At 47.4% G+C, this 13,580-nt stretch overlaps 1 protein-coding gene across 3 annotated transcripts in view; it reads left to right on the top strand.

The window, feature by feature from the left end:
- Positions 1–13,580, top strand: part of CACNA2D4 (calcium voltage-gated channel auxiliary subunit alpha2delta 4) — a 131,356-nt gene that overhangs the window by 66,684 nt on the left and 51,092 nt on the right. For all 3 annotated transcript variants that reach the window (XM_058443010.1, XM_058443008.1, XM_058443009.1), the window contains exons 20-24: positions 803–870; positions 3,228–3,273; positions 3,349–3,446; positions 5,419–5,512; positions 12,788–12,883. In XM_058443010.1, coding sequence (XP_058298993.1) covers positions 803–870; positions 3,228–3,273; positions 3,349–3,446; positions 5,419–5,512; positions 12,788–12,883 — 402 coding nt within the window. The remainder of the gene's footprint in view (positions 1–802; positions 871–3,227; positions 3,274–3,348; positions 3,447–5,418; positions 5,513–12,787; positions 12,884–13,580) is intronic.

The raw sequence follows: 13,580 nt of genomic DNA, 5'->3' as shown, positions 1-13,580 counted from the left end.
TTACCTGATTTCTCCATAAAGCCCTGGTTCCCAGCCCTGACTGCTCACTGGAATACCTGAGGAATTATGTGAAGTTGCTACTGCCCAGGCTTCATCCAAAACCAATTTTTTTTTGAGACAGGATCTGACTCTGTCTCCCAAGCTGAAGTGCCGTGGCACAAACAGCTTACTACAGCCTCCACCTCCCGGGCTCAAGCAATCCTCCCACCTCAGCCTCCCGAGTACCTGGGACAGTAGAGGAGTGTGCCACCACACCCCACTAATTTTTTGATTTAAAAAAAAATTTTATAGTTGGGGTCTTGCTGTGTTGCCCAGGCTGGCCGGACCAATTTAATCAGAATTTCTGGGGGTAGAGCCCATACACTTGCATCTTTTAAAGTTCCCCAAGAAAGTCAGATATTCAGCCAAGGAGAGGAAGGCACAGCAGGACTCACCAGGTGGGAAAAGGAGCTCCTATTTGTGGGACCCCCTGTGAAACAGAGAGACTGTTCTACATTTCAGGGGATGCCTGTGAGGTTCAGGATGTCCCTTGATGAAAATGGGAGCTGAGAGGGCTCTTGGTCTACAGAATGGCCAGGGTCCTGCTTAGGAAAGAAGGCTGCTGGGAAATTGGAAGCACTGCCTCCATTCTGGAGGGGATGGCTGTGAGGCCAGAGGCAAAGAAGGGGGCCTGAGGAGCACACCACTCATCGTGGGTACAAAAAGCCCATATACCTACTGTTGGTGAGGGCAAGGACGAGGCCCGGGAGACAGGCCGCCATCTGCTGCTGCTGAATGAGTGCCTTCTCTTCTCTCCCCACAGTTTGGGGGTGGTGCTGTCCCGGGGCCATGGAGAATACATCCTTCTGGGGAACACGTCTGTGGAAGAAGGTGGGTCGGTACCAGGGGCTGAGGGACAGTTAAGCAGAAAATAATGGGCTCTCATGGGACACTGGGCAGGGCCAACCCCAACTAGAGCCAGTGTGACAGCCTCCCTGCTCCCAGGATCCAGAGCAACCTCTCAGAACAATGCTGCCAGGTGGAGAGGGGCGTGTGTGTCCCTGGCTCCCGGGGCATGCAGGATCTGTGGGTCAGTTGTCAAACCAGCAGAGCCTGAGGCCTGCCAACCGCACTGCTAGGTTCCGGGAGGCCCTGCTGGACTGGGAGGTCCATCAAGGCAGTATGTTTTTTAAACAAAGCTCAAAGCTGAAATTTCCCTGCCAGGTGACTGCAAAGGTGATGAGAAAGGAGGCCGGAAAGAGGAGGGAAGCCTGTATTCATTTGCTAAGGCTCCCAGCACAAAGTACCGTAAACATGGTATCCTAAAACAGCAGACATGTATTCTTTCATGGTTCGGGAAGCTGGAAGTCCCAAGTCAGGTGTTGGAAAGGCCGTGCTCCCCACAAAGCCTCCAGGGGAATCCTCGCTCACCTCTTCCAGGTCTAGGAGCCTCAGGTGCTCCTCATCTTGCAGCTGCAACACATCAGTCTCTGCTCCCTGATCCCATGGCCTCCCCTCAGCTGCCTCTCACTGCCTCCATCATCTCTTCTTATAAGGACAGCACTCATATGGGATCAGGGCCAATGCTAATGATCTCATCTTAATTTGATTACTTCTGCCAAGACCCTATTTCCAAAGAAGGTCACATTCACAGGTCAGGACTTCAACATATCTTTTGGGGGACACGATTCAGCCCATACCCGGAGCTTATGGGATGCGAACCAAAGTGAGATGGCAGAGAACAGCGGTGGAGGCCAGGAGAGAGGAGCCCCACTCACCGCGTCCCTCCTGCCCGTGACTTACTGTGGCCCAATCACCTTAGGAGACCAAAACCTATCTCAGGGGTCACAGATATCCCAGGAACCCCTGGAAGAGGTGGCCACTTTCTGTTTAACACCCACATACTACGCTCTGCTATCTGCTGAGTACATCTCATCACCCCACCTTCCTGCAACCATCCTGGTCATTGTCACCTCTCTCGTGGACAACCACAGTAGCCTCCAACTGGTCTCCCTGACTCCTTTCTTCTCTGAGCTTCAGCCAGAGGGATCTTCCTAGAAATGCCAAGTCTGCCCACATCACTGCTGATGGGCCTGCTCCTCCTGGCTGCTTTGCTCTGCCCTGGAGTGCCCTCCTATCCCAGCACACTTTGACCCACTCTCAGGCCCCAGCTTAGCTGTCACCTGTCTGGGAGCTGCCCCTGGTAGATCCCCTCTCCTGCACCTCGACTGAGTCAGGCACTAGCTGTGTGCTCACCTGGAAGCTGTGTCTGCCCTTCCACAGCACAGATCCTAGTGCTGGGGCACTCTCCTCTGTTCCCCATCATCCCCTAGTCCTCCACCGTGCCTTCTTCCTTCTTCCTACACATTTCTTCCTCTGCCCAGATATTCCCAGGGTGCACTCCTCCAGGAGACAGAGGGTGCTGTCTTATACCCACTCCTGGGAGTGAGACATTCCAGTGGTCAGGGGCTTGGAATCCCGGAGTCTCCTGGGCTTCTGTGGGCAAGGGAGCTCCCCTTCCAGCTGCTTGCCCTGTGTCTACATCAGAGCAGCAGCCCTGGTGAGGCTCCACAGATGCCCCACTGGCCTTTCTGTCATCCCCTCCCTGGACTTACCCTCAGTGGAGCACCTGTTCATTTCTTAGCTCTGAGTAGGTGCCATGGAGCATCAGCTCTTCGTTCTTTCAGTCAACAGCACATACTGAGCATGAGGTCAGGCTGGCTCTGTGCTAGGTGAGAGGCCACAAAACACACAGGGCCCATCCTGGGGATGAAGCCAATGAAGCCAAAATCACTGGTTTCAAAGTATCACCTGCCTTTGAGGGAGACGCTAGGAGGAACAAGATGCAGCTTCCTCAGGGAGCTGCTGTCTGGCAGAAGCACAAGGTTATTACATGCCCGTAATAACCCAAATCCAACCTGGATGGGGAGGAGGGGCATGAGGTCTGCAGGAGGAGAAGATGCTCCCACTGGCTGGGCAGCTCATTGAAGGCATGGCATTTGCCCCGAACCTTGAAGAAGGGGTAGGATTTGGACATGAAACAATGAGAAGAAAGCATTTCAGGAGGTGGGACCTGTGCAGACTTAGCCATGTTCTGTTGGTTAATCTCCTACTCTGAGCTAAGACCAAGAAAGAACAGACCCCAGTCCCTTCCTTTAGAAACTCACTGGGTGGGTGTTTCTACAATTGGGACACACACCCTCATGGCAGTGGGGGAGCATCACCCTGAATGTGGACTCTGGTTTCAGGCCTGCACGACTTGCTTCACCCAGACCTGGCCCTGGCCAGTGACTGGTAAGTGAGGAGTAAAAAAATGGGAGGGAGACAGGTGGAATATTTTGAGATAACACTGCCTTTCCTGGGTTTCAGGATCTACTGCATCACGGATATTGACCCGGACCACCGGAAGCTCAGCCAGCTAGAGGCTGTGATTCGCTTCCTTACCAGGAAGGACCCAGACCTGGAGTGTGAGTGCTGGCCACCCACTGAGGCGAGCTTTTCCTCTGGGGCCCTGAAGCTCAGGACTTTGCCAGGAGAGGTGGGAAGGCAGGGGGAGGCTGCTGCACAGCCCTATCCCAGTAGCACATGGATGGCTTAGATCGAACAGGGAGATTCCCAAAGAAAAAGGCATAGCCAGCCTTGCCACAGGGCTGAGCTGGTATTTAAGCACCCTTGGAACTATGGTGACATGTATGGATCCCCAGGTCAGGGACTGGGATCTTTTTCAGCCTCTATCCACCAAGTTCTGTTAAGGGTCAGAAGAAAGCACCATTCAGAGTCTGTCAGCTTTTTCCCTACCACTGTCTAGAAGTGGACCGCTGGGCAAATGGCTGCCACTCTTCACCAGAAGTCCTCATCTCCACAAGGGGAGCATTTGGCCAGATGACTCAAAGCCTGTGGGCTGTGTTTTCTAAACCAGTTCCTCAGGCTAACCTTGCTCACCTCTTCCAGGTCTAGGAGCCCCAGGTGCTCCTTGTCTTGCAGCTGTGACACTTCAGTCCCTACTCCATGGTCACATGGCCTTCTCACCTGCACTAATGCAAGTGGTGAGCTCATTAGGCCACATCCTCAGCTTGCTCCTCCTCCTTCCTCTTTGGAAGAAAGAGCAGGTCATCCTGTCACATAATTGTCACCCCCATAAGAAGACTGCCTCCCATGCCAACCCAACAGGGCACTTATTTATTCATTTCATCAACAAATCTGTACTGAGTTTGCACCCTGTGTCAGGCCCTGGGGTAGGCATTGGAGCTACAGAGATAACCCAGACAAGGCCGTTGCTCTCATGGAGCTTACATTCTCGTGGAGAAGCCAGGTGATAAGCAAATAAGCCTACATATATAGATATACGTTGTTATAAATTGTGATAAGCGCCATGAACAGGATGCTGTAGGGGAGAGAAATAGGCCTGCTTTAAAGGAGATCCTGCTAAACCACTTGGGTGGCTCTTTTGTGATACCTCCTCACCAAGGTGAGGAGGATCTCCTTTGGGAGGTGACAGAAATATTTTGGAACTAAATAGAGGTGGTGGTTGTACAACATTGTGAATGTACTAAATGCTACTGACTGAATTGCATACTTTAAACTGGTCAGTTTCATTTTATGTGAATGTTACCTCAACAAAGATAAATAAATTTTTTAAATGAGAGAGGGAAAAGAAAGAGCCTCCATGCAAAGACTGGGAAAAAGGACATCCAGATCAAGGGAAACAGCATGTATAGGGGCTCTGAGGCAAGGAGGAGCTTGGCAAGGTCAAATTCACAGAACTGGCCAGGGGCAGTGGCTCACACCTGTAATGCCAGCACTTTGGGAGGCCAAGGTGAGCAGATCACTTGAGGTCAGGAGTTCTAGATCAGCCTGGCCAACATAGTGAAACCTTGCCTCTACAAAAAATATAAAAATTAGCCAGGCATGGTGGTATGCATCTGTGGTCCCAGCTACTTGGGATGCTGAGGCAGGACAATTGCTTAAACCTGGGAGGTGGAGGTTGAAGTGAGCCAAGATCATGTCACTGTACTCCAGCCTGGGCAACAGAATGAGACTCCATCTCAACAACAACAACAACAACAACAACAACAACAAAATTCACATAACTGACCAAAGGCCAAGGTGTCTGGATGATTAAGAAGCAGATGAGGAAGAGTTGAGATGGGGGAGACTGGGAAGATCCAACCTGAGGTCACTGAGGGTCTCCTAAGTTCATCGGATGTTACAATTGGAAAGAGCCTCAGATATCAAGCTGTTGTACTGACATATTTTTTGGAGTTGAGAAAATGAAGACAGACAGAGGTGAGGCAGCTCCCTCAAGCTCACAGAGATGGTTTTACATGTCCCATAGACACGTTCAGGAAGCACATCTTCTCCCTGAACTTAGGGTGGGAGAGTTGTGTTTATGAGTATAGAGGAAGCATGTGGCCTGGTCCCCTGATGTTTTGCACCCAGGTGACGAGGAGCTGGTCCGGGAGGTGCTGTTTGACGCGGTGGTGACAGCCCCCATGGAAGCCTACTGGACAGCGCTGGCCCTCAACATCTCTGAGTAGGTCCAGGTTCCCAGGTTCCCAGGCCCCAACCAGCACCCAGAATCCCCTTGGCTAAGTTGGGACCCCTCTTACCATCTGGCTGGTGGCTCAGGAGAGAACCCATGTCCTGTGGCCTAAGATCAAGTGGAGGTCCCCCTGGGCACTGGACTAAATCCCCACCCCAGGATAGTCCCATTCCGACAGCTCCTTTCTCTGGGTTGGACTCCAGCCATGAGCCTTCATTGGCCAAAATGCCCCTGGCCAAAGAGCAGTTCAAATAGGTTTCCAGCAGGTAAGGTCATGGTGCCAATGAACTTGACCTCGGTTTTCCCAGCCCCTTAGAAATCCTCACTCCCTTTGCTGGTCTTCTCCTGGTACTGTTGTGTTTAGTGGCCTGGTAGAAAGAAGATGAGTGGCATGTGAGTGTGAGTGTAGGGCATGTGTGTGCCCATGAGTGCTGGGGGGCAGAGTAAGGTATTAATGAGGTTAAGGTCACAGTGGGTCATGCCTTACTCTTGAATAGGAAGATTCAACATTGTGAAGATGTCAAACCTCCCCTAGACAGTCAATAAATTTTAGCACGTAATTAGATACTAGAAAATTAAAAATTAGTTTTTTAGTGCTATCCTAATAAAAAACACTTAATAAAAAACACCTACAGAATTTTACAGGGGCAGTCTCCTATTGAAAAAAGCAAGATGTGGAATGCTACCATTCTACCTAGTATAGTACGCTACCTTTTCTGTAAAAAGGGGGTGCCATAGTATTTGTGTGGATTATACAGATAACATCTATGATCTATATACTATCTATGCAAGGCTACTCAGGAAACGTTCCTCACTAGCTGTTTCTGGTTGGAAAATGGGTAACTGAAACAGGGATGGAAGGGACACTTTTCACCCTGTCTAACATGTTGGTGTAATTTTGAACCATATGAATATATGACCTATACAAAATTAGAATAAAGAAAGAAAAAGAACCTAGTGGGCCAGGCACTATTCTGAGTGCTTAGTGTATATAACCCATTTGATCCTCGCAGCAGTCCTCACCCACACAGGAGCTCTCATTACTGCCATTTGACAGATGAGGAAACCAAAGCATAGTGAGATCAAGCAACGCGCCTGAGGTCATCCGCCTCGAAAGTGGCAGAGCTGGAATCAACAGCAGGCAGCCTCACTCCCGCGCCCAGACTCTTAAACCCTGCACTGTTGTGCCTTCTACAGAGGGCTGGAGCAAATAGGTTTGGAGAGGGGCACCATCTTCATCTTTCCAACCTCAGAGATGACTCAGAGATGATTTTCAATGTGGAGAAATATTGAGAAGGAAATATTCTTAACCAGAGCATGCTTCAGAAAAGACTTCCTAGGAAGTTAATATAAAATAGCATACAGTTAAGGAGAAAAAAATACATAACCATCTCCAAAGCTATAGAAAAGCCATTAAATAAATATTAATATTCATTCATTTTAAAAAATGTTGTAGAGATGGGGTCTCTCTATGTTGCTCAGGCTGGTCTTGAACTCCTGGCCTCAAACAACCCTCCCACCTCAGCCTCCCAAAGTGTTGGGATTACAGGCATGAGCCACCATGCCCAGCCATACCATTCTTTTTCATTAAAGCCACTCCGTAAAATTAAAATTGACCTAAGCATGAAAGTAACATCTTAATGGGGCTAGAGGCTCTCTCACTAAAGACAGGAACAAGACAAGCATGCCTACTTCCCCATTGCTATTTAACAAGGCCAGAAGGAATTAGACAAGAGAAAGCAAGCAGAGGCAATTAGAATTGGAAAGAAAGAAGTAAAATTGTCTCTGTTTAAAGATGACATACTTATATATCTGGAAACCCCAGAAGAATTAATAAGAAAATTACTATACCCAATGAGAGAATTTAGTAAAGTAGCAGGTTATAATATCAACATTCAAAAATTAATAGCCTTTATCTACACACAAAAAAAGATAGAAGATATGAGAAGGCTTATTTTAAAAGGCAAGAAATAATACATGATAAAGTTATAAGACTACAAGAACATATGACATCAACTATAAGAACTGTTCAAAAACCTATATAAGGAAAATTATGAAACACTCCTGAAAACACAAAAGTAGAGGCTGGAACACATGGAAAGACAGTGTTTTTGGATAGGAGACTTCAACATCATAAAGATATTAATCCTCCCTAAGTTAATGTTAACCCCAATGAAAACACCATCAGTCTTTTTCTGCATCTAGATAAACTGATTATCAAGTTCATTTAGAAGAACTAACAAGAATAACCAGGAGATCTCTAAAAACAAAACACACACACACACACCAAAAAAAGCAAAGAAGGGAGGTTGGGCCTACCAAGATATTAAAACACATGACAAAGCCTCTGAGATTTATAAAGTATGGTATTGGCACAAGAAAAGGCAGGCAGACCACAGGAACAGAAAAGGAAATCCAGAAACTCATCTAAATGCATGTGAAGGTTTAGTCTATGACAGAGGCATCCTGTCAAATCAATGAAGGAAAGATGGATTTTTAAATAACCGGTTTGAGAGCCATATGGAGAATGATAAAATTGTGTTCTTTTCTCACACCATACACCTGGACAAAGTCCAAATGACTCAGAGATTCAAATGTAAAAAATGAAACCATATAAATACTAAAGGAAAACATGAGCCAATTGCTCTAAAATCTAGGAGTGGGGAAACCTTTCCCAACAATGACTCAAAATTCAGAAGCAATAAAGGAATGACGGATAAATTTAACAACATTAAAAATGTTTCTGTGGTCGGGTGTAGTGGCTCGTGCCTGTAGTCCCAGCCACTCAGGAGGCTTAGGTGGGAGGATCACTTGAGCCTGGAAGTTCAAGACCAGCCTGGGAAAAACGACAAGACCCCATCTCTAAAATAAAAATAATAACTTAGCCAGGTGTGGTGGTGCACACCTGTAGTCCCAGCCACTCAGGAGGCTGAGGTGGGAGGATCACTTGAGCCCAGGAGGTGGAGGCTGCAATGAGGCATGGTCACGTCACCACACTCCTGCCTGGGCAACAGAGCAAGACCTCATCTAATTTTTTTTATTTTTTTTTTTGAGAGGGAGTCTTGCTCTGTCGCCCACGCTGGAGTGCAGTGGCATGATCTCGGCTCACTGCAAGCTCCGCCTCCCAGGTTCACACCATTCTCCTGCCTCAGCCTCCCGAGTAGCTGGGACTACAGGCGCCCGCCACCACACCCGGCTAATTTTTTGTGTTTTTAGTAGAGACGGGGTTTCACCGTGTTAGCCAGGATGGTCTCCATCTCCTGACCTCGTGATCCCCACACCTCAGCCTCCCAAAGTGCTGGGATTACAGGCGTGAGCCACCGTGCCTGGGCAACCTCATCTTTTTTTTAAAGAAAAGAAAAAAAAAATGTTTCTATGGCAGAAATAAAAACATGAGCAAGGTAAAAATAGAAATTACAAACTGGAAAGGCGTTTGCAACTTACAAAACAGATAAAGGGTTACTCTATATATTATGTATTCACGATAAAGGACTTCAAAAATTGAGACTTAAGAGGCCAACTATCTTAGAGGGAGAGTAGTCAAGAAATACGAACAGTTCAGAGGAAAAATGCAAATAGTCCTTAGAAGAATAATTCAAATAGTCCTAAAATATAAAGAAAAAAATGCTCAACCTAACCTGTAATCTTCAATGCAAATGACAACTATGCCCGGATTGGACTTCTCGCCTCTCAGACTGAGAGCCACCTGAGCTCGTCAGCGTGCAGTGTTGGCAGAACTGTGGGGAGTCAGGCACTCGTAGATTGTGGGTGAGATACGAAATGTTTCAAACCCCGTCGAGGGGAATTTGATGACATCTAGCACAATTTCATGTACTTTTACACTTTGACCCAGCAACCTCACTTCTAGGAACCTTATCCCAAAGATACACTGGCAAAAATATGAAAAAAAGTACCTATGAGCTGCTCATTATAGCACCTTTAATAACAGTAGAAGATTGGAAACAGCCGAACGTTCATCAGTGGGAGCCTAGTTACATAAATCATGGTGGATCCACATAATGGAATTCTATGCAGCTGTGAAAAATTAGAATATCTCTATATACTGCCACTATGAAGTAATCTTCAGTAATGAAAAAAGTATGAATAATATCTCCACTGCTTATCTAGAAAGAGAAAATACAAATATATTTTCATAATTACTTTCACAAATGTACATATAAATGTACATGCGTATATGTCTGTACACATACACACACGTAGTTTTTAGTGGAACAAGGAACCCAAAGTCAGGTTACCTACAGGAAGAGTGAAGGAACAAGGAGATGGATACAGAGACAGACTCCCCTGAATAGACCTTATTCTCCATATTGACTTTGGAACCATGTAAATGCTTTATCTAATTATAAAACAAAATTAAATTTTAAAAAGTAACCTGTAGTAATTGAAAGCAAATGAAACAGCTAAACCTAGTCATATATCAAGTTCATTAAATAATCGAACATACGGGAATTCTTTCAAGGGGCTTTAGAATTGTAAACACTAAATAAATAAAATGTTAAGTAGTCCTCAGTAATCACATTGCTAGAAATAGTATTGGCATTGTTATTCTGAATAGAGAGAGCAAATTGTATTATATTAATGTCATTAAGAACCAAGATCTTCAGCAAAAAAGAAAAGAGATATGCAAATTTCAAAAATCGAAGAAGTTAAGATTAGATGGAATGCTAAATTTGAATTAGAAATATCAATTTGAACTCATGATGTATTTCTCTTAAAGAATTAAAAGGATATCCTAGCTGTCTCCTCTGAAAGGGCCCACCGCAGTGAGTGCCCCAGCCCCAGACTTTGGATTTTCAATGTTAGTCTTCATTAAAATGAGCCCATGCTCCTAGAAGAAATGTCTGATTCCAGGACAGGGCAGGAAATATGCACAATGAACCTGGAACATCTTGTCATACGAGGAAGCAAGAAGTTACCAAAGACAAATGATATTGTGCCCGAGGGACCCCAGAGCCAGCTGGAGGAGGCCCTCACTGGCCAAAGGTGGATGAGAGCAGCAAAAGTAATTATAATCACAGCAGGAGCTGGCTGTGGAGGCACGGCTGTAATCCCAGCCTCATGGGAGGCTCAGGCGAGAGGATCATTTGAGCCCAGGAGTTCAAGACCAGCCTGGGCAATGTAGTGAGAACCTGTCTTTAAATAATAATAATAATAATAATAATAACTGCAGTGGGTTAAAACATATGAAATATGTTAAAATACTTGGGTTCATAATGATACTGGAAAAAAACCTCATTGGCCATCTTTGGAAGATTGTTAGGAAAACAACTCATTATTCTAAAACCTAACAAAGAAACAAAAAGAATAAATTATTTACCCTGCTTCTTCTATAAAAGTTGTACTTCAGGGTAACTAAATATTGATGAGGAGAAGATTTTCCTTATACAGACATTTCAGGTAAAAATAAAATAAGAAACAAAAGAATCCATGTATTTTTCATGCCCTAATCACTCAGAGTGTGTGCCTCTTGTGAAGAACAGCCTTGTAAAAACAAACTGGAACCCGGTCAGGCCCTGAGGTCTCACGGCCAGTTGACAGGCAATACAGGGGACACAAGGGGACACAGAGCAGGCTGAAGAGCACCCCAGGGTGGCAATCCGCCAAGGCCAGAACCGGAGAATCCCCACAGGCAAGCGCCCTTTGTCGCTCTGTTTGTTCCACACATCAATTGCAAGGAAACGAGAAGGGGAGAGGGAGAGTGGAGAGAGAAAGGGAATCAGGTTAAGAGGCCAAAGATGACTGCTAATGGTTATGGGGTTTCTTTCTGGGGTGATGAAAATGTTCTAAAATTCACAGTGATGATGGTCACACAACTCTGTGAATACATTACAAACTATTGAATCACACACTTTAGGTGGGTGAATTGGATGGTATTTGAATGATATCTCAGTAAAGACAGAGAGACAGACAGACAGACAAGAAATACCAGTTGCCATGCGTGAGCCTTAGGCAGATTCTGATTCAGCCAAACTTAAAAAAATTCATGAGGCGACTGGATTATCTGATCATATTAATGAATCGTCAGGTTTTTTTAAGGTGTAATAATGGCATCGAAGTTCTTTTTAAAAAGTTATTTATATTTTGATTGTATAAATTAAAATATTTACCCATGAAATATCTGGGATTTGCTTCAAAATAATCTAGTTGAGGGGTTGGAGGAGGCAGTGTCTGAATTGAGACCAGCCCCAGGTTGGTGATTGTTGAAGCCAAATTATGCGTAGTGAAAGCCATTAGCCCATTCTCTCTGCTTTTGAACAGAGAATTGAATCAGGACGCTTTAGGGATAAACAGGAGCTTAGGCCCTGTCCCCAGAGAGTCTGACTCAGGTCTGCAGCAGGGCTCTGTGTGGCTCAAGTGCTATGACCCCCGTGCACACCCTGTGCAAGCCCCCTGGCTACAGGACGGGAGTAGGTGGGGGAGACCTTTCCCTCAGTGATTTTCCAGACCTTACTCCAGTCCCAGGTACCATCCATAGAAACTGCAGGGTCTATCCATGAGGGAGACCCCCACAGTCCAGCCTCTGAGCCTGGCAGCACTTCAGGATTGCCTACTTTGTATGCTCACTATAGCACACACCCTTGGGCATGGAGAGGAACTAGGTAACAGCCTCCTCTCCACTGTGCCAAAGACAAGAATGTCATCTGGGTTAAAAGAGATGACTTCCCACCCTGGTCAAAGTATTGTGGCTTTGAGACTGGAGGGAGATCTGTGACGCCAACTAGCTCATGCGTCTGTCTTCTCTCAAGTCTCGACAGCAAGGTTATGAGGTCTGTCGGGACTTCTCCTGGGTGGGTGTAGACAGTGCCTGCTCCCCCTCCCTTCACATTTCGGTAATAAGGGAAGGATGTGGAGGGCTGTAAGACCAGGAGGTGCCAGGTACGTGCTGGGCATGAGAAGTTCCTGTTCCTTAGGTCCCAGGACAGAATCTCCCTTCCAAATTCCATCTTCTAGATCGAACTCCCCAAAAGCCAAGAGAACAAATTAAGAGCTAGATCCGCCGGGGCAGAGAGGCAGAGGCCCAGGGCTCCACTTCACTGCCCAGAAGCCGGGCCTGAAACCTGATGTGCACCGTGGATGCCAGCAGGGAGCGTGTCCCGGCCCCTTCCCAGGAACCCAGCCTTCCTGGAAAGTCTCCCCTGAGCCAGGCCAGGCAGGAGCAAGGAGAAGCCCTTAAACCCCTGCAGGTCTCCCCCAGGCTCTTGCCACAGCCACGTGGTGACTGTTCCCGCTCTGTCTGCCACACAGAGAGTCCGAGCAGCTGGTGGACATGGCCTTCCTGGGCACCCGGGCTGGCGTCCTGAGAAGCAGCTTGTTCGTGGGCTCCGAGAAGGTCTCCGACAGGTGGGTTGGGCCGGCCACCCCGGGAGGGCAATCCCTGAAGGGCGGAGAGGGCCAGAGTCCCACGGTGTGTTCCTGGGCCGTGGGTGGACTGGCACGGGGTCTCCAGCATGCTGGACCCCTGGGAGCCCAGCAGAGCAGAAGGATCGGGATTGACAGATTGGGACAGTGGGAAAAGCAGCCCTTCCCCAGAGGCTCACACGTCCTGTTGGTGGGTCCCTAGGACAGGATGGAGGCTGGACCAGTCAGGGAGAGGCTTTGAAGTTGAGGGTTTTTCGGAGAATCCACCTAGAGTTTCCTCTCTGGGCTGGTCTCTGTGTGACAGGCTGAATCTTCTGACTGTGTCTCTTTTCCCCACTCCTAAGGGGAGAGGAGGTGCTGCTGGGGCCCTGTGGTAGGTGGAGCGCTCGCCCCGCAGTGCCTTCATGAACCACCCGCTCCCACCTTGGTGTGGGAGATTTGTGGTCTCTTATTCTACCTGGTAGGAGCCCAGGCCCAACTCCCTGTAGGCCATGGAAGGCTTAGGCCTCCACACCAGGAATGTTCAACTGGGGGTGATTTTGTGACATTCAGCAATGTCTGGAGACACTTTTGGTTGTCACACTGTGGGAGGCAGAGAGCTTCCTACTGGCATCTAGTGGGTGGAGGCCAGGGATGCTGCTAAACATCCTACGATGCTCGGGGCAGCCCCCACAGCAAT

Source organism: Hylobates moloch, unplaced genomic scaffold (assembly GCF_009828535.3).
Source record: "Hylobates moloch isolate HMO894 unplaced genomic scaffold, HMol_V3 SCAFFOLD_8, whole genome shotgun sequence".
NCBI lineage: Eukaryota > Metazoa > Chordata > Mammalia > Primates > Hylobatidae > Hylobates > Hylobates moloch.
Note: the sequence above shows the minus strand (reverse complement) of the source record. Positions and strands in the feature narration are given on the sequence as shown.